Below are 23,396 nucleotides of genomic sequence, written 5' to 3' on the forward strand. Positions count from 1 at the left end.
GTTTTTCCTTCTGTATTCGTTGGTTTGACTCTTCAGTTTTAGACTTAAGCAGCTGGGTAGAAAATAGTACCATTTACTAAGATGGTGGAAGCTGGGAGAGGAAGAGGTTTTTCAAGAGGCTGGGGAAAAGGGGATTTATGGAGCATAATGAGTATTTATGCTAGAGGCTCCCCATGAGGGGCTTGAAACCCAAACTCGTGGAAATGAGTTGTAGCATTTGATTTTGTTGGTGTTAAGTCTGCCGGGGCACTTCAGAAGCTCATGGGAAGATGAAATAAGCTTGTTTTGGTGCCAGAAACTTTTGGAGTCAGTTCATAGTTTTCTGGTAACACAGTTTCCTTTTTTTTTTTTTTTTTTTTTTTTTGACAGGCAGAGTGACAGAGAGAGAGACAGAGAGAAAGGTCTTCCTTTGCCGTTGGTTCACCTTCCAATGGCCGCCGCGGCTGGCGCGCAGCTGCTGGCGAATTGCGCTGATTCGAAGCCAGGAGCCAGGTGCGTCTCCTGGTCTCCCATGGGGTGCAGGGCCCAAGCACCTGGGCCATCCTCCACTGCACTCCCTGGCCACAGCAGAGAGCTGGCCTGGAAGAGGGGCAACTGGGACAGAATCCGGTGCCCCGACCAGGACTAGAACCCGGTGTGCTGGCGCCGCAAGGCAGACGATTAGCCTAGTGAGCCGCGGCGCTGGCCTCTAACACAGTTTCTATGAGCTCTGCTGGAGACCCTTCCATGCGCCTGGAGGAGAGGTGTGCAGATTTCCTCAAGTGCTCCTGTTTAAGTTGCAATTCACAATTTCTGTGTTTTCTTTTCAGAAACCATAATTTTCTTTAAGAGAAATTTTTTTCTTCCCTCAAATCCTGTGGTGCTCAAAGGTATACAATTGCTCTTCTCATATTTCCTCCAGATACTGATGGAATTGGACATGATTACTCAAAGCAGAGCTAAATATATAAGGCTGTGTTTCATCTTCAGAGTGGATGATGTGACATCAGGAGGCAAATGGAGGGCATTTTTGTGGCTGCTCCGGTGTGGCGTGGTTGAGGGGAGGAGGGTGGTCAGGGAGGGACTGGCTGTGGCTGCGGGAATTTCTGCCCCCCTCTCATTACCATGCTGCTGGTTGCTGGGGAGACACCGCACGGTAAACCCTGACCCCAGAAACGTTTCCTGGTTCTTGTGTTTTCCCATGACATTGGCCTGCTATTTTTCCCAGGGATAGCAGTGGTGATGGTTGGTAGAGAGTGGTGAAGCAGGATGAGGCAGGGTACAACTGGGCTTATTTACAAACCAGAAACCTACATCCAGCCTCAGGGTCCAGTTCCCTTTTGGACCTCAGCTCAAAGGCAGGTTATTGCATTATGGGTGTTGAGCCACTTTGGAGTAATTGAATGTTTGAGGATTAAATTATTCAGTTTCTGATTGTGTATCACACCTTGATTGATATGGGGAAAGTATCACCTTCTTGTGGACAGACTGCGAGATACGCAAGAAAAGCTCACGGCTATTCAGGTGGTGCCATTTCTCTTTTAATTTTATTTATTTGAGTGGCAGGAAAATAGAAATCTCCCATCTACTCTTCAAATGCCTGCAACAGCTGGACTAAAGCCAGGAGCCAGGAACTCAGTTTGGGTCTGCCCACATCAGTGGCAAGAACCCAACTACTTCAGCTGTCCCCTGCTGCCTCCTAGGGTGAGCATTAGCAGGAAGCTGGAGTCAGGAGCAGCACAGGTTCTCTAAACCAGGCCCTCCCACGTGGAATGAGGGCGTCCCACTGCACTGAGCACCCACCCCGTGAGGCCAGTCCTGAACAGTCATGAGATCATTTGATTTCAGCCAAATGTAGTCACTGACATTGCAGGGTTGAAATATGTTGGTTCCTTGGCCTGGTTGTGCTGCTTATCAAGTCAGTAAATGTTTATCAAGCGCCCATTTGGTTCCAGACTTATTAGGTAAGTGGATAAAACCAGAAATAAAATCAAGATCCTATTTTCACAGACATTGACATTAAACAAACATGTTTTTATTAGCCGGTGGTAAATTCCATGAAGAAAAATAAAGTAGGACAGACAAGAGACCTGAGTCCCATGCAGGATTAACCCATGGGAAGATGGGATAAGCTGGGGAACTTTTTATACATACAGTCTTAGGCTTGACTGAGTTGGTCTGAGTTGGGATAGGATCCAGAAATCTGCTCAAAATCCATTCTGTTGATGAGTCATTCCAGGATCTGTATAAGGGGAGGGCATTTTGCTGGTGAGTGAATAAAAACCATAACCTTTCTGGTACATAGAATTGGAGGCAGAGAAGAGAATGTTAGGAAGGCAAAAGGAATAAAGGGAAAGACGTGGTACTGAATCCCACTCTTCGGAGTTCAGCTCTGGAGTGGTAAGAGGAAGAAGCAGCACAGTGCCCCTGTCTGTTTCCCGCATGCCTCGTTCTGTGTCTGTGTTGCAGGTGTCCCAGTGCAGGGCTAGTGGCTCCCCTGCCAGGCCCTGCAGTCCATCATAAGCTTTCTTGGTGCCTCCCTGCCTTGGCCTTGTTGTATGCGAAGAGCACCTTGATGCTTCGTCAGCCTGTGCAGATCGAGGTGCTGTGAACAGGGAGCTTGTCGCAGGTCTCTGGCACCCAGTCCACAGTCCTGCTGCGTCCCTCTCAGACCCCAGGTCACATCAGGGACGTCTGTGTGAATGCTTTTCTTCCAAGCACAGGGAAGTCTGGGATGCACAAACTGTGAGGTAGACAGGGTCCTGTTCTGCCCACGGAGCTGTGTCAGGAGAGGCCTGTGTGAGCATGCGTTTCTTGATGGAGACCTTAACTGCAAATTGATGTTTTAGTAAGTTGAACGGGGACTAAAAGATCCTTGAAAAATAAAAAAGACTTACTTTTAGAACCTTTTTAGGTTTGCAGCAAAACTGAGCACAGGTTCAGAGATTTCCCACACACCCAACCCCCTCCTGATGCACAGCCTCCCTCTCCAGAGAGTGCACGTGTTGCAATGAGCGAAGCTACATTGACACATCTGTCACCCAGAGACCTCAGTTTGTGTTAGGGCCTCTCTGGCAGTTGGTCATCGTGGGTGTGGACCATTGGATGATGACGTATCTGCTGCTGTGGTACCGTGCAGAGAGGTTTGACTGCCCTGAAAATCCTGTGACCTAAAGATCCATTTTGATGTGGCTTTCAGGAGCTCATGAAGACAAAAAAGGAATTGTAGGGGGACATCTGTAAACAGCGCCCCACTGTGTGTTAGTTTGGCAAAGGGGAGCAGATGAAGGGCTAGTCCAAACTCTTCTCCTTGAACCTTGACCGCTATACAACTGGAGGTGACATGACTCATTTGAAACCATATGAAAGGGGGCCAGCACTGTGTGCAGCAGGTAAAGCCACCGTCTGTAGTGCCAGCATCCCATATGGGCACCAGTTTGAGTTCCGGCTGCTCCACTTCTGATCCTGGGAAAGCAGTAGAAGATGGCCCAAGTCCTTGGATCACTATACCCATGTGGGAGACCCGGAAGAAGCTCCTGGCTTTAGATCGGCCCAGCTCCAGCCGTTGTGGCCATCTGGGGAGTGAAACAGCGGATGGAAGACATTTTCTCTCTCTCTCTCTCTCTGCCTTTGTCTTTCTATAACTGCCTTTCAAATAAAAATAAATAAATCTTTAAAAAAAAAAAAAAAAGAATCCACATGAGTAACATTCACAAATCCCCCCAGCTTTTCTCCAGGTCCTGACTTCTGGAATTAACTTTGTCTGGCATTCTGTTTGAGGATGTTCCCTTGCTTTTGTTGGAGATCAGCTTTAGCATCAGAGGGGAAGGAAAGTCACTTAGGTTTGTTCTTCGTCATTGTCCCGTCAAATCCCAAGTAGGAATGCATCTAAAATGGTTCTTGGAAGAAGGGGAACAGACTCGATGACCTGGGTGGCTTGTTGTGTGTCGACAGGATGAACGTTGTCAGACTGTGCACACCCATCAATTTGGTTCTGTTATGGGTCTTTAAAAGTCATAGATCACTTTCATGAATGTAAAACTAACTTTATTAGCATAGTAGGCCATAATGTAATGTTTTCTTATAAAACCTTGTTCTCAGTGTTGTCAAGAAAAAGCAAAATTGAGTTTTACTACACTTTCTATTCAACTTTAATAGAAAATAAAAGTGCTTGGCTAGAGAATAAGTGCTGGGGGAAAACAACTTTGAGTAATCTGGAGACGGGTTATCAGTCTGCCCTGTTGACCTGGCTGGCTGCACTTCCCTGCTCTCCCTCCCTGGGCCGGGCCTCGTGGCTGAGTGCAGAGCAGCCTTGCGTGGCCAGTGTCAGCGTCCAGGGAGGGAAGAGGTCTGGGGTCACCTGTGGGCTGTCTTCTACGTACAAACGAGAGAGTGGGCAGAGCAGTGCCTGGTCCTGGAAATGGACGACAGGTACAGAGAGTTACCCTGAGACCCAAGGCCCATTTTTGTCGTACCCCCACGGATCTCCAGGTTTTCTTCAAGGAGGCTGAGGAAATTCTCTGTTGTTTTAAGACTGCTGCCTCGGGGCTGGCGCCGTGGCTCACTTGGCTAATCCTCCGCCTGCGGAGCCCGCATCCCATATGGGCACCGGTTCTAGTCCTGGCTGTTCCTCTTCCAGACCAGCTCTCTGCTGTAGCCCAGGAGGGCAGTGGAGGATGGCCCAAGTGTTTGGGCTCCTGTACCCGCATGGGAGACCAGGAAGAAGCTCCTGGCTCCTGGCCTTTTGGGGAGTGAACCATCAGAAGGAAGACCTTTCTTTCTCTCTCTCTCTCTCTCTCTCTTTCTCTCTCTATCTATCTATAACTCTACCTGCTGCATCGTCTAGGCCAGTCTGTAAAGTGCCATTACCTAAGTGACAACTTGCACAATAGCTAAGTGTAAAGGGACAGTACCCAAGAGTGCAGGAGTATCGTGACTCCCAGCAGATCTTCAGAGGACCCTGTGGCTTCCAGGGATGGGCATGGAGAACACAGAAAAGAACCCTTGATTTGTAGCCGACTTTGCAGATAGGATGATCGGTTCCAGCCCCCTAACATAGCTTCTGCGTTATTCTTCCTTAGCTCATTCAGTACAGCTTATAAAGGAAGCAGAGACAGAAGCATTGTGCAAGGTGAGGAAATTCTAAATAAAAAAGGGAAATCTGGGGAAAGGGGGACTAGAGGAGAGAGGACAGTTCATTAGTAAAAACTAGAAAAATCAGGGTCTGCTGAAGGAAAGAAACCAAGGATACAGAGCATGAAACTCGCGAGTTGGGGAACGTGGAGACAAGACAGGCAGGCAGGTGTGTGGGTTACTGAGTTAGGAAGGACTGCTGACACCCAGGGGAGGAGGGAGACAGGACTGGGAACACCAAATAGGAAGTGTGACTTTCCCAGTGGGTGTGACTCTCTCAGGTGCGGGTGGGAAGGGACTGGGGCTGCTTTCCAGCGTGCACCGCTCTTGGGAGGCAGATGATCGTTCTGCAGACTGGTGTGCTCTGTGAATCGGCACCCGCCCCAGGGGTTGTGAGTGCAGGCACAGGGAGTGTGAGTTAGAAACTCTCTCTCAAGGCCGGCGCCGTGGCTCACTAGGCTAATCCTCCGCCTGCGGCGCCGGCACACCGGGTTCTAGTCCGGTCTGGGCGCCAGATTCTGTCCCAGTTGCCCCTCTTCAGGCCAGCTCTCTGCTGTAGCCCAGGAGTGCAGTGGAGGATGGCCCAAGTGCTTGGGCCCTGCACCCCATGGGAGACCAGGAGAAGCACCTGGCTCCTGCCATCGGATCAGCGCGGTGCGCCAGCCGCAGTGCGCCGGCCGCAGTGGCCATTGGAGGGTGAACCAACGGCAAAGGAAGACCTTTCTCTCTGTCTCTCTCTCTCTCTCTCTCTCTCACTGTTCACTCTGCCTGTCAAAAGAAAAAAAAAAAACTCTCAGCAATTGGACAGCACAGTTCATATCTGCTGGATCCAATGATAAATCATTGGGACCTGCGTTTTTTGTAAGATTTTTATTTATTTGAAAGGCAGATTACAGAGAAGCAGAGGTAGAGAGAGAGAGAGAGGTCTTCCATCTGCTGGTTCACTCCCCAAATGGCCGCAACAGCCAGAGCTGGGCTGATTCGAAGCCAGGAGCTTCCTCTGGGTCTCCCATGTTGGTGCAGGGGCCCAAGTACTTGAGCCATCTTCCACTGCTTTCCCAGGCCATAGCAGAGAGCTGGATTGGAAGTGGAGCAGCTGGGACTTGAACTGGCGCCTATATGAGATGCCGGCACTGCAGGCACTGGCTTTACCTGTTACCACAGCGCTGGCCTGGGACCTGCATTTTTAATGTTTTTTTTTTTATTTCATTTTTCTAATTAATTTTTATGCATTTTACAAAATATTCATCAGGCATGGATTAGAAATATAAAACTACACAGAAGTCATTTGGGAAGCACCAGTTAACCCCTTGCTGCCCACTGCAGGAGCTTGTCGCAAGTGCAGAGGCTCAGGCCCCACCACAGACCTCCGGAGTCAGTACGGTCCTTTCTGATGAGATCCCCACGTGATCTGGCTGAACTGGCATTTGGGAAGCACTGGGCCTCGGTCTTCAGTTTAATAGGAAGTCCTTCCTACCATTGATTGGAAGAAGAGTCTTCCAGGTGACAGTACTTCAGAAATTCCAAGGCCACTGTCAGTTTAAAGACGTACTTGGCAGAGCTCAGACCTGTGGCGCAGTGGGTTAAGCCATGCTTGAGATGCCTGCATCCTGAATCACAGTGTTGGCTTGAGTGACGGTTGCTCGGCCTCCAAATCAGCTTCCCACTGATGTACCTAAGAGGCAGTAGATGATGGCTCAAGTACTGGGGCCCCTGCCACCTACTTGGGAGATCCAGATGGAGTTCCTGGCTCCTGCCTTTAGACTGCCCCAGCCCTGGCTGCTGTAAACATTTGGGCATGAACCACTGGAAGGAAGATCAATTGATCATTTGCTCTTGCTCTCCCTCTGTCTCTCTGTCTTTCAAATAGATGAAAATAAACAGTTTTAAACCTTTATTTTACAGATGGTTATTGAGCATCATCTGTTTTCTGTAAACTACTTGGCCTGGTTGTGGGATGTCAGTGATAAAGAAGCTGTTAGCCTCTGGGGCCAGCGTTGTGGCGTGGTAGATTGAGCCACCACCTGCAACACCAGCATCCCGTATGGGCTCTGGTTCAAGACCTGGCTGCTCCACTTCCACTCCAGCTCCCTGCTAATGCGCCTGGGAAAGCCCTGGAAGATGGCCCCCGTGCTTGTGCTCCTGCATCCACATGGGAGACCTAGGTGAAGCTCTGAGCTCCTGGCTTTAGCCTGGTCCAGCCCTGGCCATTGAAGCCATTTGGGGAGTTAATCAGTGGATAGACAAACTCTCTCTCTGTCTCTCTAATGCCGCCTTTTCAAATCTTATTTATTTATTTACAAGTCAGAGTTAGAGAGAAAGAGAGAGATTGATCTTCCATCCTCTGGTTCACTCCCCAACTGGCCACAACAGCCAGTGCTGGGCCAGGTTGAAGCCAGGAGCTTCTTCCTGGTCTCCCACATGGATGCAGGGGCCCAAACACTTGGGCCATTTTCCTCTGCTTTCCCAGGCGCATTAGCAGGGAACTGGATTGGAAGTGGAGCAGCTGGGACTCAAACCGGCACCCATATGGGATGTCTACATTACAGGTGACAGCTTAACCCACTCTACCACAACACAGACCTACAAAATAAATCTTCAAAGAAAAAATGTAAAAACAAAAAATAAAAGGAAGACATTAGCCTCAGGAACCTATAGAGTAGTAGGAGATGGTATGGAGATAGCATGAGGATCCCATGATATGTGGTGGGAAAGGTCTCCGAATGCTGGAGACATTTACGGCAGGAGAAATGATGACCTGCAAGGAGGTGAGGGTGTAAGTGTGTCTGTGGCAGGATGGAGTGATCTAGAAAAAACTTGTAGAACAGCTGTCACTGGAACCAGAATTTCAGGGATTGGCTGTGCCATCTAGTGTTGGGGAACTTCATGGGAAAGTCTGGGGGCAGGTACAAAGACCTGAATCAAACCGTAATGAGGTCCTGCTGTTTAACCTGCAGAAGTGTGTGAACACTTTCTGAAAGAGGTTAGTGGCTGCATCAGTCTGGGGCTGGTCAGGAGAGGAAAACCACATGGCAATTTGAACAAGGCAAATTTAATACAAAGAATTGTTAACTGTAAGAAGCGAGTGAGTATTGAAGGATTGACTCCTAAGCAGTAGTGACAACTCTAAAAGATGCAGGACTAGCAGAGTGAGCAGCTGTCACCTGGAGTGTGGAAACGTTAGGGTGCTGTGCTTTGGGGTGCGTCGTGTCCTCCAGTGTTGGGAGTGCGTCCTTGGGAGCCTTCTCTCTGTGGGTGGGGACATTCCTGGTTTTTTCTGGTGTCCAGCCTTCCAGACTAATTTTCCAGTTTTCTTATCTCACCCACATTATCTTTTCTTCTCTTTTCTTTTTTTTTTTTTTAGTCTCTTTCACAGGAAATTTCTTTGTTTTTACCTTATGTGAAAAAATTTTTACAGCCAGTGAAACATTTCTGTTGTTCTCCAACCCGTTTCATGGTCTCTGTTTTTATTGCATCTTCTGTATCCTCTCTCTGGGGATAGTAATAAGAGGTTTTCTTTTTGCCTTGAACTTTCCTTTTTGGCATAATCTTTGCTTCCTCCACTCTGCCTTTTTCCTGTGGATTTGGTTTCTGTCTTTCATCTTTCTTAGGTGTCTGCGGAGTCTTGTTTGCGCAGTTTTAAGAGTGGGGCTCTAACCCAGAGTGCCCAGAAACAGTGGTGCAGGCGCAGCAACGTCCTGATGGTCTGCAGAGAGCTGGGCCACATGGTGGGGGGAGGGGGGGCTGGGCCCCCTCTCTGCTCCCAGCCTACAGCCAGCCTCCACTTAACCCAGAGTAATGAGTATTCCATTTTCTGCACATGCCATGACCTCACAGAGCTCAGAAGTGCTGCCACAGAATGTCCTGGAGGCTCGGGGTCCAGGGCTTGGACTTGCTGACCAGGGATTTCATTGTTACATGGTCAGGCTGGGGCATTTTGTCTGTTCTTCAGTACTGTGTAGCCATGGGCTGAGCAAATCTTCCAGAAGAGTCTTGCAGTTTCTCACTTGGAGGATATAGATCTAGCTTTCAGCATTAAAAAAAAAAATGATAAAGGTTTGTTTGTGTATATGAAAAGCAGAGAGACAGAGGGAGAGATCGTCCACCCAGTGGTTTATTCCTCAAATGGCCACCACAGCCAGGGCTGGTTCAGGCCCACGGCGGGAGCCTGAAACTTCATCTGGGTCTCCCATGGGGGCATTCTCCATTGCTTTTCCAGGCACATGAGAACGGAGCTGGATGAGAAGTTGAGGAGCCGGGATTTGAACCAGTGCTCCAATATGGTATGCTGGCGTCTCAGGCGGTGGCTAACCTGCTGCACCACGGTGCCTGTGCCGGCCATCAGCACTTTGGGTGCAGCTGTGGAGGAGAAAGGACTGATAGCTCAGCCTTCTCTTGACCCTCAGTTTTTGGTACACTTCACCTGCCCTCAAATAAGAGCCTCAGTTTTATATTCTTTGAAGTATAAATCACTCTTCCTCCATGAGCTGGGCACGGGAGTGATGTGTACAGGTGGGGGGGGGGGGGGCTGGAATTTGACTGTTTATTAAAACTGTGTCCATCAGTTCTGTTTTTAGCTCATCTTTCTCGCTGCCTCCCCGACAACCTTGCACTACCGGTTCCTGAGCCCAGGGAGTCCTCAGTGCAGTTCAGATTGTGTCCTGACTTTGCTCACTGCTGGATTAGGATGAGGCTTTTGCAGATATTCCAGGTCACTGTCTCTTGTCTGTTTTCCTGCTTGTGGAGTTTTGTTGTCGTTATTTTCTTCTCTTTATATTCAGTCCACCGAAAGTCTGGTTGCTCATTGACTTTATCCTAGTGTCATAGAAGCCTGAATGCCAAGAATGAGTTCAAGTGTCTGTCTCAGCTGTTTGCCATGTTACTCTCACCACGTGGATCCTACCGTTTGAAGGTCTGCTTTTCTTTCCAAAGGACAGTGACATGTAACATGGCGCCATTCCCAAGATTTAACAGAGCTACCTTTCATACCAACTACATATTGCAAAGTAACTTAAAAATTTCATTGCAATATATATGTTTTTAAAACCTTAAATTTTATTGATAAAGAATATCAGGAATGTCTTTTAATCTTAGCTAAAATACAAGTTCTTAAACATGGCACATAAAAGCATTGACAGTGAAAGAAATGTTCTTCAAGTTGTTCATCACTTTTTAAAATGTGTAGAAAATAAAGTCTGCCAAAGAATTGGTATTAGGAGTGAATAAAGAATTCCTGTACCTCCATAGGAGGACAGTTATTAACAAAATGAGCAAGAGACATCACCCGAACAGGTGTCTCCCCGAGGAGGAGACAAGTAGCCGCAGCCTGTGAAGCTGGGCACCTGGGCAGTGGGGGTCTGCAGGTGACAGCTGCCGTGACATGGCACAGCTCACTCACCCGACCTCAGAACTTGAGAAGTTGGAGAAGTTTGCGTGTGCAGAGTTTGCAGACCCAGGGGTGCACCTACACATGCAGATGAGACTGTAAACTGTCCCCACTTCTCTCAGGGGGATACCCAAGGGGGATTCCCTCACATAGTACAAAAAGAGATATATACAGTTATAGTCACAACACCTCTGTTTGCAGGATCAGAAGCCTGGAAACAACCCAGAGGCGGTTAACAGTGAAATGTTATATAGCAGAAAGAGCCAAAGAAACACTTGGATAAAATTAAAACAACTTAAAATCTATGTAAGTCCAATAATGAAAAGAAGCAAAGGAAAATTGAGTGTAGTACTGAAGTGTATGATTACATCGGAGGTGGAAGCAGAGGAATAGGCTGGAGGGCAACAGACTTTGCCAGGGTCTAAGCTTCAGTTTGGGACAGTAGGTTTGCAAGTCATTATATCGTTGAAAATAATTAGGTAATTAAATACATGAAGAATAAGCTTCCAGGGACTGGGACTTCCAAGGAGAGATGAAGATTCATGCTCATAGGGATCTTAGTTCTTTGGTTGTCTGTTTTGTTTTTTAAGAAGCAGTATTTTGAATCCTGGGACCAATGTTTTGTAGGTAAAAAGTTATAAAAATATATTGATTTGGGACTGGCGCTGTGGCACAGCGGGTTGAAGCCCTGGCTTGAGGCGCCGACATCCCATATGGGCACTGGTTCTAGTCCCAGCTGCTCCTCTTCCGATCCAGCTCTCTGCTGTGACCTGGGAAAGCAGTGGAAGATGGCCCAAGGCCTTGGGCCCCTGCCCAAGGTGTGAATCTCCCAAGTGGGAGACCTGGAGGAAGCTCTTGGCTCCTGCCTTCGGATCGGCACAGTTCTGGGGAGTGAACCAGCGAATGGAAGACCTCTCTGTCTCTACCTCTCTCTGTAACTCTTTCAAATAAATAAAATAAATCTTTTATATATATATATACATATTGATTTAACTGAAACAGTTTTCTAGGTCGGATTCACATGCTCATAGTGTCATATACTTTGTGTTTAGTTCATAAATATTTACAGCTATTTCTGTGTTTTCATAGAAATTTTACATTTTTCTCCCTTTCTTAGGACAAAGTTAAACTATAATCCTCCAAAAGATGATGGATCAACTTATAAGATTGAACTTGAAGGGATATCGGTAATGGTTATGAGAGAGATCCTGGATTACATCTTCAGTGGGCAGGTACGATGAGAATCAGAGGAAGGAAGACCTAAGTAGAGGCTCCTCAAGCTCAGGGTGAGGGTCTCCTTCATCCATTATTCAACTGAGTGGCTCTGTCCTCTTCACCTTCTGTCATTGTGTGCTTTCACTCCTGTCCCCTCCTGGTCACGGCACCCCGTGTGTGTTCTGGGGCTCAGCTCCTGAAAGAGAAGCAGCCGATGTAACCGCTCAGACCCAAATCCCAGCGTACGTTTTTGTCATTCTGAGCTGCACCTGCCAGTGTGAGGTGAGAACACAGGATGCTGTGCTGCCTTTTGGATCCCGAGTCTAAACTTGCTCTGTGTGCAGCTTGTCTGTCTCTGTGGCGTGGATGGAGCTGCCTGGGCACCGGGGCTGTGTTTTGTACACGTGAAGAGTTCCTTTGATTCCCGTGAAAGGGGCTTCACACGCGTCTGCCTTGCTGTGGTCCTGGTGCCTGTCCTGCCGCCTCACTGGCACCTGTGTCCTTGCCCAGCCCTTCTCTCTCTCTGCACCCCTCGTGTGTCTGGAGATTGAATGGTGCCCAGGGCAGAAAGTAGTAAATGACAACTCTGTTTTCCTTTGTCCGCCGTCCTCCCCCGCCCCTATTATGGGATTGACAGTATAGCACGCGGGCCCTCCAGGAAAGCAGGAGGTGTGAGTCTGGGCTGCTGGCTGAGGTCGGTGTGGTGACCCACGGTCATGGGGGAATGCTTTCTCTTCTCCTGCCCGCTTCCCGACACCCCTTTCTCATCTCTGCTGCCTTTCCTTTCCCTCCTGGAGGACTGTGTCTGCTGTGTATTTTCCAAGTACTCCAAGTGCACTTCTTCCTCTCTGAATACATTCATGCTGTCGAGTCAAACTCGGTGATTCTCATCCTTTTCAGAGTGTCCGGTTTGGTTTCATGGTTTGTCCCCTTCATTCTCTTTCTTCTACAAACGTTAGGCAGTAAGTGGTGTGTGTAATTGTTTAAAAAACAAAACAGTCTAAATTATTTGGGAACAGCTCTTGAAATACTGGGTCTCCTGTGTGGCATCACAGAACCAGGCTCGCAGGCAGCCTCTTGGCTGACTGCACAGTCGATCCAGCAGCACTCGTAAGACAGCCTGTCCTGCTTGGGCTGGGATTCCAAGTCTTACATACAGACTCAGGTTCGCCATTTGTTTCCAGTTTAAGGTTAAAGCCTTAATTGTAACATAAAAATTAAAGTCTTGCATTGCCTGTTTCATTTTACTGATATGCAAGTTAGTGTTTTTCTGCATGCCCATATTTGAGTGTTCTTCAGCTGTCCACTGGCTTGAGGCTGAATTGAACAGGTCATGTGTATGGGAAAGTCCCCCTAGCTTGTGGCCTTCTCAGCGCATAACTTTCCAAGTGTTTTACTCAGTTTCTGAGACAGTTGACAGGTGCACACTTATTTTTTTGTCTGTTGAACCAAAACATGTGAAATATGGTAAAAATGTTTCAGTTCTCTCTGTGACAAGGCTCCTCTATGCTTTTTTTTTTTTTTAGAGATTTATTTATTTATTTGAAAGTCAGAGGAGAGGCAGAGAGAGAGAGAGAGAGAGAGAGAGGTCTTCTATCCGATGGTTCACTCCCCAGTTGGCTGCAACGGCCAGAGCCTCGCTGATCCAAAGAGCTGATCCGAAGCCAGGAGCCAGGAGCTTCCTCTGGGTCTCCCACACAGGTGTAGGGGCCCAAGGACTTGGGCCATCTTCTACTGCTTTCTCAGGCCATAGCAGAGAGCTGGATTGGAAGTGGAGCAGCCGGGTCTTGAACCAGCGCCCGTATGGGATGTCGGCACTTCAGGCCAGGGTATTAACCTGCTGCACCACAGCACCGGCCCCTCCTCTATGTTTCTGAATGGCAGTGAGGACCAGGGCTTTGGGGTGTCCCTGGTGACCGTGCAGTATCTTAGAACCCCTTTGTTCATAACGCTTTGTGTTTCACGGACAAACCGTGAAGCAAGTGGAAGAGAAAGCGTTTAGCTGAGAATTGAAGAAAATGAGGAAGTAAACATTGCTAATGAGGAGGAGAACCTTACAGTAGGGGTTTATTGCACAGGGAGGTGTGGGCACCACACTGTGTCTGTTGCATCGTGCAGAATGGGGCTGTGAATGCACTCTTCAGGGAGCTTCGTGCAGTTTGGCTTCACCCTTGGCAGACAGGTGAACTTAGTGAGTTCTGGTGCCACACTGTTTAGAGCAGTCAGCTTCTGTTTACCATAGAAGGAAGGGCTTCCCGTTTCCTGGGTGTTGCAGTCAGTGAGGGTTTTCTCCGAGTTGAGCAAGTGACAGCTTGGCTTAGAAGGGGAGAGCTGGAGCCAGCTAACCAAGCGTACATCTGCTTATGTTGCTAAAAAGTTCCTTGGTACCCTCAAGTTGTTGAAAAGAGTACCAGGTCGAATCATATGAAATAGCCAGTATATGACCATTTTTGACCTACAAAAATGAAAATTTCATGTGATTCAAGCTAACAATCAGTGGCTTAAGTTTCAAATCTGTACATCCAAGTATAAAATGTCTATGAAACTCTTGCAGATCAGGCTGAACGAAGACACAATCCAAGATGTCGTACAGGCTGCAGACCTGCTGCTGCTGACGGACCTTAAGACTCTGTGCTGTGAGTTTTTAGAGGGCTGCATTGCTGCCGAGAACTGCATTGGGATCCGGGACTTTGCGCTGCATTACTGCCTGCACCACGTCCACTACTTGGCCACAGAATACCTGGAGACGCACTTCCGAGACGTCAGCAGCACTGAAGAATTCCTAGAACTGAGCCCTCAGAAGCTCAAAGAAGTTATTTCTCTCGAGAAGTTGAACGTTGGCAATGAAAAATACGTATTTGAAGCCGTAATCCGGTGGATAGCACATGACACAGAAATAAGAAAGGTATGTGGGTTTTTTTTTTTTTTTTTTTTTTTGGATTTATTTATTTATTTGAAAGTCAGAGTTACCCAGAGAGAGGAGAGGCAGAGAGAGAGAGAGGTCTTCCATCCACTGGTTCACTCCCCAACTGGCTGCAATGGCCGGAGCTGCGCTATCTGAAGCCAGGAGCCAGGAGCTTCTTCCCGATCTCCCACGCAGGTACAGGGGCCCAAGGAATTGGACCATCTTCTACTGCTTTCCCAGGTCATAGCAGAGAGCTGGATCGGAAGTGGAGCAGCCGGGACTTGAACTGGCGCCCATATGGTATGCCAACACTGCAAGTGGTGGCTTTACCTGCTGCACCACAGCGCCGGCCCTGGTACATGTTGTTTATAACTTGGTCTGGTACTGCCTTTTTATTTATTTGTAATGTAACCTGCAATTCTTTTATCATTTTCCTCACCTTGAAAGACTGAGTCGCAACCTAAATACTTCCCCATCTGTCATCAAAGTGTTGGTCACTCACAGTCTCTTGGTGAGAGTGTTGGCACTAGTGAAGAACCTGCTATCCTGTGGGCTTTGCCCTCAGTGGGGAAAGTGTGTCAAGCTGCCAGCGCCGTGGCTCAATAGGCTAATCCTCTGCCTTGTGGCGCCGGCACACCAGGTTCTAATCCCGGTCGGGGCGCCGGATTCTGTCCCACTTGCCCCTCTTCCAGGCCAGCTCTCTGCTGTGGCCTGGGAGGGCAGTGGAGGATGGCCCAAGTGCTTGGGCCCTGCACCCCATGGGAGACCAGGATAAGTACCTGGCTCCTGCCATCGGATCAGCGCGATGCATGTGCTGCGGTGGTCACTGGAGGGTGAACCAACGGCAAAGGAAGACCTTTCTCTCTGTCTCTCTCTCACTGTCCACTCTGCCTGTCAAAAAAAAAAAAAAGAAAAGAAAAGAAAAAAGAAAGTGTGTCAAGCTGAAGTGGCGGTCACAGGATCGCAGGCTGTCTGCCCCTGCTTTCAGCATCCTGAGCGCTCAGGACTCCGGAGCCAGCGGGAGGGTGGGACAGGGAGCTCTTCTGGGGTGGGCTCCGCCTGGAGTGACGACGCCCCACAGTGAGAGCAGGGGGCCGCTCGGGTTTGTGTGGGGAGGGATTTGGGAGTGAGCAGATCTTACAGGAAGAGGGTCACAGACGGTGTCCACCTTCTCGCTCCAGTCAGGATTCCTGTAGGGAAGGCAGCAGGACCACGGGCATTTTGCGTTTCTGTGTGATCCTCACAAAATAAAAAATGTGTTAGGTTGGTTTTACAGAGCGGGTTTCGAGATGAGTCTTGTAGTTCAAGTTCTGTAAGCCTCTGAGAATGTCCGTTTGGAGACCGTGTTTGTCGTCTCAGCGTCAGCGGGGGTGTGTGGTGCGGGTTTCTAGAGTGGACGAGGAGAGGAGCCGAGGAGTCCGCTCGCTGCCGCCGGGACCACGGTGGGAACGCTGCTCCTTGCCGGCTTCCGCCTCACCTCTGCTCTCCTCACGGTGCGAGGATGCTTGAGGCCGACTGGTTGCTTTGTCCTCTGGTGAATCTCAGCTTTATGCCGGAAGGCTGTCGGCTTTTATTCCTGGCTGGAGGGGAGCACACTGAAAACCAGTGTGTGAACACCACAAGAGGTCTCTGCCCGTGCCGGTTAATAAGCTGTCTGACTAAGATACCCTGTTACACAGCTCGGAGTCCGTGACCAGCAGTTCCTGCAGAAATGACTCCACTGCACTCAAGATGTGTTCTGAAGTTGGGCTTCTCTTTATTTTCCTACAATATTAATGCTGATACACATCTGAGTTTACCACACTGTATTGAGCTGTTACGCTATACAACACTTCTGTCTGTGTGCATCCAAATATGTGAAATACAGCAAATTATAGCTGTTGTTTACTCTGTCTGCCTATTGGAATGGAATCTTTTGGAGTCGAAAGAAAGCTGACACCTCAAATACTTAAAAAAAAAAAAAAACGGAACTGATTTTTTAGAATTCAGCCGTTAGTCACTGCAGCCATGGGAATAGAAGGGCAGGGGCAGGAAAGCGCATTCAAGCCCCACCGCCCTGGATCCGCGCCTGCTGGTCGTCTGACGGCCCGCAGCAGTCTCCGGGAGCCGGAGGTGCGTGTGTTCTAAGACCTCTGCTGCAGCCCCCGCTTCTTCCCCTGTCCTCCCTCCCCTCCCTGCAGGTCCACATGAAGGACGTGATGTCAGCGCTCTGGGTGTCGGGGCTGGACTCCAGCTACTTACGGGAACAGATGCTGAACGAACCGCTAGTTCGAGAAATTGTCAAAGAGTGCAGCAACATCCCGCTCAGCCAGCCGCAGCAAGGAGAGGCCATGCTGGCCAACTTCAAGCCCCGGGGCTACTCGGAGTGCATCGTGACTGTCGGCGGGGAGGAAAGAGTGTAAGTACAGGGGCGAGCTGGGCCCTGGTGTCAGGGTTCCTGGGATTTCAGCCCCTGGAGTGCATTTGCAGTCCAGTTTCAAAATGTTTAACCTTCTTTAGAGTGCTGAACTGTCATTGTTGTGATAAGCAGAACTATGTAAAGCCCTTTGCCTGCTCATCAGCGATGTGTTTCTTCAGTTCCCGGAAACCGACGGCCGCGATGCGGTGCATGTGCCCTCTCTATGACCCCAACAGGCAGCTGTGGATCGAACTGGCGCCCTTGAGCATGCCGAGGATCAACCATGGCGTCCTCTCCGCAGGTACCGTTCTGTGCTCAGCCTCGCTGGGGCGCAGCGGCGAGTGGCGCGTGAGCTCAGGGTGGGACAGAAGGACTCGAAGCCTTTTGCAGATACCGTTTTGCTTTCGCCACGTGATTATACTCTCCTGTACTCCGGCTTTCGAGCCTGTGGCTGGGAGAAGTGTCCTGATCTCCTTGCAAATCACAGCTTCTAGCCAGGTGGTGGACGAGCTTACACTCGGAGCCCTCCCTGGTGGACAAGCAGCCCGCAGCGGTTGCTGCCACTCCACTCGTGGCCTCTGTGCCTGTCCCAGGAGCACACCCTTTCTCGGAGCCGTGATCCCCCATCTTTGAAACTCGTGCCATTTATAACTGCAGCGGGTAGTTCTATAAAACACATTATGTGAATGTAAATGCAGGCATTTCCGAGGAGGTTTTAGAAATAGCCATTCAGTGGGCAGTGGCGTCAAGTTCCTTTACTGCGGGTGTTTTACCTGACCTTCACAGGTTTGAAAACTACTCCACGTTATTCAAAGCTCTCACTTTGGGCAGTGATAAAAAAGGATGGTAACTGCTGCCTTAGAACTGTTTTCTGTCTCTCTTTACTTTAGGCTTACTTATTGGAGAGACAGAGAACGAGAGAAACAGAGCGACAGAAAGACCTGCCGTCTGCTGGTTCACGCCCCACATGCCAAGGCTGGTCTAGACCGTAGCCAGGAGCCAGGAACTTTTTCTGTTCTCCCATGTGGGTGGCAGGGCTCGAATACTTGCACCATCGTCTGCTGCCTTCCCAGGTGCATTAACAGGAAGCTGGATTAGGAGTGGCGTATGCAGGCCTCAGACTAGCACTCGGACGTGGGGTGTGGGCTTCCTGAGTGGCGGCTTAACCTGCTGCGCCACAGCACGCGCCCCGTCTCTCCTTTCGCCTCAGACCCGCCTCTTAGGTTCACGCAGCAAGGGCCATTCCAGGTGATTGAGGTCGGCAGTGCTGCTGGGAGCCTCGTTCCATTGCACACCCTCTGACTTACTTCAGCACTTGCAAGCAGGGGAGCGGTATTGTGCCTAGTGATTGAGGTGCCTCATCCTGTCTTGGAGTCCCTGGGTTCAGGTCCTAGCTCGGCTCCCGTTGCCAGCTTCTTGCTAGCGTGTTCCCTGGGAGGCAGCATGTGATAGCTCAAGTAGTTGGGTCTGTGCTGCCCACTTCCCAGGTGGTTGCCAGCTCCTGACTTCGGTCCTGCCCATCCCCAGCCATTGGGCATTTAAGGAGCAAATCTGCAGGTGGGAGATCTCTGTCTGCTCCCACCTCTCTCTCTCGCTGACTCTCAAACAAAGAATAATTTTTTTTTTTTTTTTTTTTGACAGGCAGAGTGGACAGTGAGAGAGAGAGACAGAGAGAAAGGTCTTCCTTTGCCGTTGGTTCACCCTCCAATGGCCACCGCGGCCGGCACGCTGCGGCCAGCGCACGGCGCTGATCCGATGGCAGGAGCCAGGAGCCAGGTGCTTCTCCTGGTCTCCCATGGGGTGCAGGGCCCAAGCACCTGGGCCATCCTCCACTGCACTCCTTGGCCACAGCAGAGGGCTGGCCTGGAAGAGGGGCAAGCGGGACAGAATCCGGCGCCCCGACCGGGACTAGAACCCGGTGTGCCGGCGCCGCTAGGCGGAGGATTAGCCTAGTGAGCCGCGGCGCCGGCCAAACAAAGAATAATTTTAAAGATGCTTAAATACATATGTATTTTACACTATATTATATATTAATGTGTATTATACCATACCATAGTTCTCTCTGCCTCTCAAATAAATATAAATATAAAAAAATTTAAGCCATACTGTATACCATACCTAGCTTTCTCCCTCTGTTTCTGAAATAAATAGGTAATAACATTTTATAAAATGAAGCCATACCATACGATAACCCAGCACGACATACCCCACTACTCTGTATTAGGCATCTCATGGCCTATCACAGTAGCCAGTACCAACCACACATAAAAATGGCTAGGGCTGCACTCAGAATAGAGTCGGACAGAGCAGCATTGCCAGCAGGGTGTGGGTCTACTTTCCCTGTTCCTTCTTCTCCAGATTACTCCCTGCCACTTTGTTTCCATGGTGTGTACACATTTATAATTTTCATATACACACACCTATCACACAGATTCCTGCAACACTGGTCTCTGAGGACTTCCTAGAGGGTTTGGTGTTTCGGAAACTATATGATGAAAAGCGTAATTCTGTGGAGTTGTATTGACTGAAACCAAAACGATTGACTAATTCCTTTCTGTTTGTCCAGGCTGCTCCAGTTTCCTGTCTCTTCTTGCCTGATTTTTTGTCATTCCCTTTTCCCCTGTGTCACTTTGGAAGTTAGAGTCCTGACTGTTGCTTTGCGGTGGGGGCATCTGTCTGCCTTGGGAATTAGCCTGTGTTCTCAGGTTACCAAGGTGCAAAGCTCCTAACGACAGGTGCCTGTTCTCCTTCAGTAGGTGTCACTGTACTTTTCCTGTTCCACAGCTGACAGTACTAAGCTACGTGGTGATTAATCGCTGTGTGCATAGTACACTTCTGTATAGGTTTTATGTATGAGTGGATGGATGGTATTCTTTTATATTCTTTCTTTGTTCTTCCTTCCTTCGTACACCTCAGACTTTTTACCTGGGATCATTTTTTCTTCTCTCTGAAGTCCATCCTTTTGAATTTCCTTTGATATGGGTGGGAAACTCTTAGATTTGTTTGCAAATGTCCTTGTTTTACCTTCATTCTTTTTCAATGATTTATTTATGTATCTGTTTGAAAGGCCAATTCACAGGAGATGGGGAAGGAAAAAGAGAGATCTTCCGTCTACTGGTTTAGTCCCCAAATGGTTGCAATGTCTGGGGCTGGGCCAGGCTGAAGCCAGGAGCCCAGAACTCTATGCAGGTCTCCCACGTAGGTAGCAGGAGCCCAAGTATTTGGGCCATCTTCTGCTGCCTTCCCAGACACATCAGCAGAAAGCTGAACTGGAAGCTTTATTTATTTGAGAGGTAGAGTTACAGAGGCGGGAGAGACAGAAAGGTCTTCCATCCACTTCCATTCACTCCCCAAATGGCCACAACAGCCAGAGCTGGGCCGATCCGAAGCCAGGAGCGAGGAGCTTCCGCCAAGTCTCCCATGTAGGTGCAGGGGCCCAAGCACTTAGCCCATCTTCCACTGTTTTCTAAGGCTATTAGCAGAGAGCTGGATTAAAAGAAGGGCAGCTGGGACAGGAACCAGTACTGATACAGGATGCCGGCACTGCAGTCGGAGGCTTAGCCTACTACACCACAGCACTGGCCCCTGCCTTCATTCTTAAGGAATACTTGTGCTAGGTATAAGATTCTAGTGTGATTTTTTTTTTTTTTTAAGCACATTAAAGATGTCTTTTCACTGACTTCTGACTCATTGGTAGGTCATTTATGTGAAGATCTTTCTTTTCTCTGGGATGTTTTTAGGATTATCTCTGTGTGTGTTTAAAAATGTATTTATTTTCCTTTTATTTGAAAGGCAGAGAAACAGAGAGGAATCTCCCATCTACTGGTTCACTCCCCAAATGTCCATAATGGCCAGGACTAGGTGATGCCAAAGCCAAGAGCCAGTAACTCACTCTGGGTCTCCCACCTGAGTTGCAGGAAACCAAATACTTGCATCGGCAGCTGCTGCCTCCCCAGGATACACGTTAGCAGGAAGCTGGATCAGAAGCAGAGAAGCTGGGACAAGAACTAGACACACCAGTTTGGGTTGCAGGGATCCCAAATGGTGGTTTAAACACCATGTCAAGTGCCTGCCCTATGTGGTCTTTTTTACCTGTATTTCCCTATAGTGTGATTAAGTTCATGTTTTATTTAGACTTTTACCATATTTGAGGCTAATTGTGCTTCTTGACTCTGGCTTGGCCTCTCCTAGGTTGTAGAAAATCTTTGTTATGACTTCAGATCACGTCCTCCCCATCCTCCTGTCTGGCTTTATGTCTGCCAGCCACAGCAGCACTTTCTCCTCCACACGCTGCACCTGTCTTGGTTAGTTATTTTCATTGTTTCTGTCTCTCTGTGCTGGTCTCTTCGTGATTTCTTCTGTTCAGTGGATTTTCCCTCACTCCAGTGAATCTGCTGTTAAATCCATCCACTGATGGGCCCGTGCCGTGGCTCACTTGGCTGATCCTGCAGCGCTGGCATCCCATATGGGCACCGGGTTCTAGTCCCGGCTGCTCCTCTTCCAGTCCAGCTGTCTGCTGTGGCCCAGGAGGGAGACGTGTGCATGGGAGACCAGGAAGAAGCACCTGGCTCCTGGCTTCAGATCGGCGCAGCACCAGCCGTAGCGGCCATTTTGGGGGTGAACCAACAGAAGAAAGACCTTTCTATCTAAAAAAAACCATCCACTGAGGTTTTTAGCTTACAGAAGTTCTCTTCAGCGCTTTGTCCAGTCTGCGGTCGTTTCTGTGGTCCTTTGTTTCCTACACTTATCTTCAGGTGTGTCTTCTTTTCTTCAAACACGATAGGCGTAGCTGTTCTGTCCCGCTGGCGACCACGGCACCTCACATCCTGGCAGGCTGTTCCTGCCATCTGCTCCCTGGTGTTCTCATGTTCCTGCATCTGCTCCCTGGTGTGCTCATGGAGACTGACTTCTTGGTGTGCCTGAGTGCGTTTGGCTGGATGCCGGTCACTGTTCCAGGTGACCTGTGGCAGCAATGCGATGTCTTACATCCTGAGGCCCATGGGCAGCTGCTTTCTTCTGTGCGTCTGTTTCTTCCACTTGCCCCCAAACACCACTGGTTTAGAATTGCTGTGAATCAAGTTCAAGGCCTGAGACTTTCTAGATAAAAGGGGATTTAAATGTGAGTCCTAATCGTGGTTGGCCCTCATCCTGGGGGGGACGTTGGGGGGGCTTCCTGCCAGGGCCTGGGGCTGAGGTTTCTGCGCTTTGCCTCCAGGACAAAGACTTCACACACTCTTGGACTGGCAGAGCCCCCAGAGTGAGAACCCCAGGGCTCTACTTCTCCTTCCACTTTGCCTTCTTGTCGTCTTAGCCTCTTACCTTCTAAGAAGATTATTTTTTAAGTGGCTTATCCAGCAATGTAGGTGTGTTTTGCAGAAGAATAGCTTAATCTGTCATTATGCAAAGGAGGAAACCCAACAGTGACCCCTAGATCCTGTTTTGAATGTTGAGTGCCCGCAGGTGCCCCAGATCTGAGTGTTACTGGGATTCTAAATGAACAGACGTGGGCTGCAGGCAGAATAGAGGGACTGAGGTGACCCCGTGTTGCCTGGGAACTGAGTGAGGGGCGTCCGGCTCCCTTTGCTTTTGTGGGGTGGTGAGAATCCACTCTCAGATAGCAGTGAGCAGAGCCTGGTGGTCGAGGTGACCACAGATGTGGCTCTGTCTCCAGGGATCAGAAGGGATGTGGGGAAGGTCCCAGATGCAAAGAACACTGCTGTCATCAGGGACAGTTACTCGGACGCGTCTGTTTGCTCTGGCATTTGTGGGTTACATGTCCGGTGTCCTGTGTGTCTCCTGTGATTTTTGCAGAAGGATTTCTCTTTGTGTTTGGGGGCCAAGATGAAAATAAGCAGACGCTGAGCTCGGGAGAAAAGTATGATCCGGATGCAAACACGTGGACTGCGCTGCCGCCCATGAATGAGGTAGAGTGTGCTTCTGTTCGTTAGGCGCCTGTCCCATTGCCCTTGTTTGTTTTGAGCTCGAGGATGGCCTAGGAGCAGCCGCGCTGCCAGGCCCCACCGGCTGCGCTGGTGCCCGCCCTTCCTGCGCTCCTCCTGCTTCCCTTGCCCACCCTGGCCTCCTCGCACGTTCACAGCCTCCTGCCAGGACGTCTGCCCCAGGTGCCCACGGCTTTGCTGCCTCCCCTAAGTGCTTGTCCTTGAGCCGTTCTCGCGAAGGCTGCCCGGTCTCCCGCGCCTTGTCCCCTGCATCCGTCACCTTCTACATGTGAGGTGTTACCGTTTTTCACGTGGACTCTGATGGCAGATGGGGATTTCGTCTTTTCTTACTTTCAGCACTAAAACATTGCTTGACACCTAGGAGAAACAGAGTGAATAGTAGTTGATGGATGAGTGTTGAGTAACTCAGGCTCCCGTAAC

The 23,396-nt window shown here is 49.4% G+C and overlaps 1 protein-coding gene across 3 annotated transcripts in view; it reads left to right on the forward strand.

The window, feature by feature from the left end:
- GAN (gigaxonin) overlaps positions 1-23,396 on the forward strand; it is a 62,395-nt gene that overhangs the window by 18,294 nt on the left and 20,705 nt on the right. For 2 of the 3 annotated variants that reach the window (XM_051847037.3, XM_070062796.2), the window contains exons 2-6: positions 11,616-11,730; positions 14,268-14,618; positions 16,799-17,016; positions 17,196-17,317; positions 22,828-22,940. In XM_051847037.3, the coding sequence (XP_051702997.2) occupies positions 11,616-11,730; positions 14,268-14,618; positions 16,799-17,016; positions 17,196-17,317; positions 22,828-22,940 (919 nt within the window). The remainder of the gene's footprint in view (positions 1-11,615; positions 11,731-14,267; positions 14,619-16,798; positions 17,017-17,195; positions 17,318-22,827; positions 22,941-23,396) is intronic. The other variant, XM_051847040.3, reaches the window with a different exon arrangement.

Source organism: Oryctolagus cuniculus, chromosome 18 (genome assembly GCF_051225735.1).
Source record: "Oryctolagus cuniculus isolate XC-2025 breed Fujian yellow rabbit chromosome 18, ASM5122573v1, whole genome shotgun sequence".
Taxonomy (NCBI): domain Eukaryota; kingdom Metazoa; phylum Chordata; class Mammalia; order Lagomorpha; family Leporidae; genus Oryctolagus; species Oryctolagus cuniculus.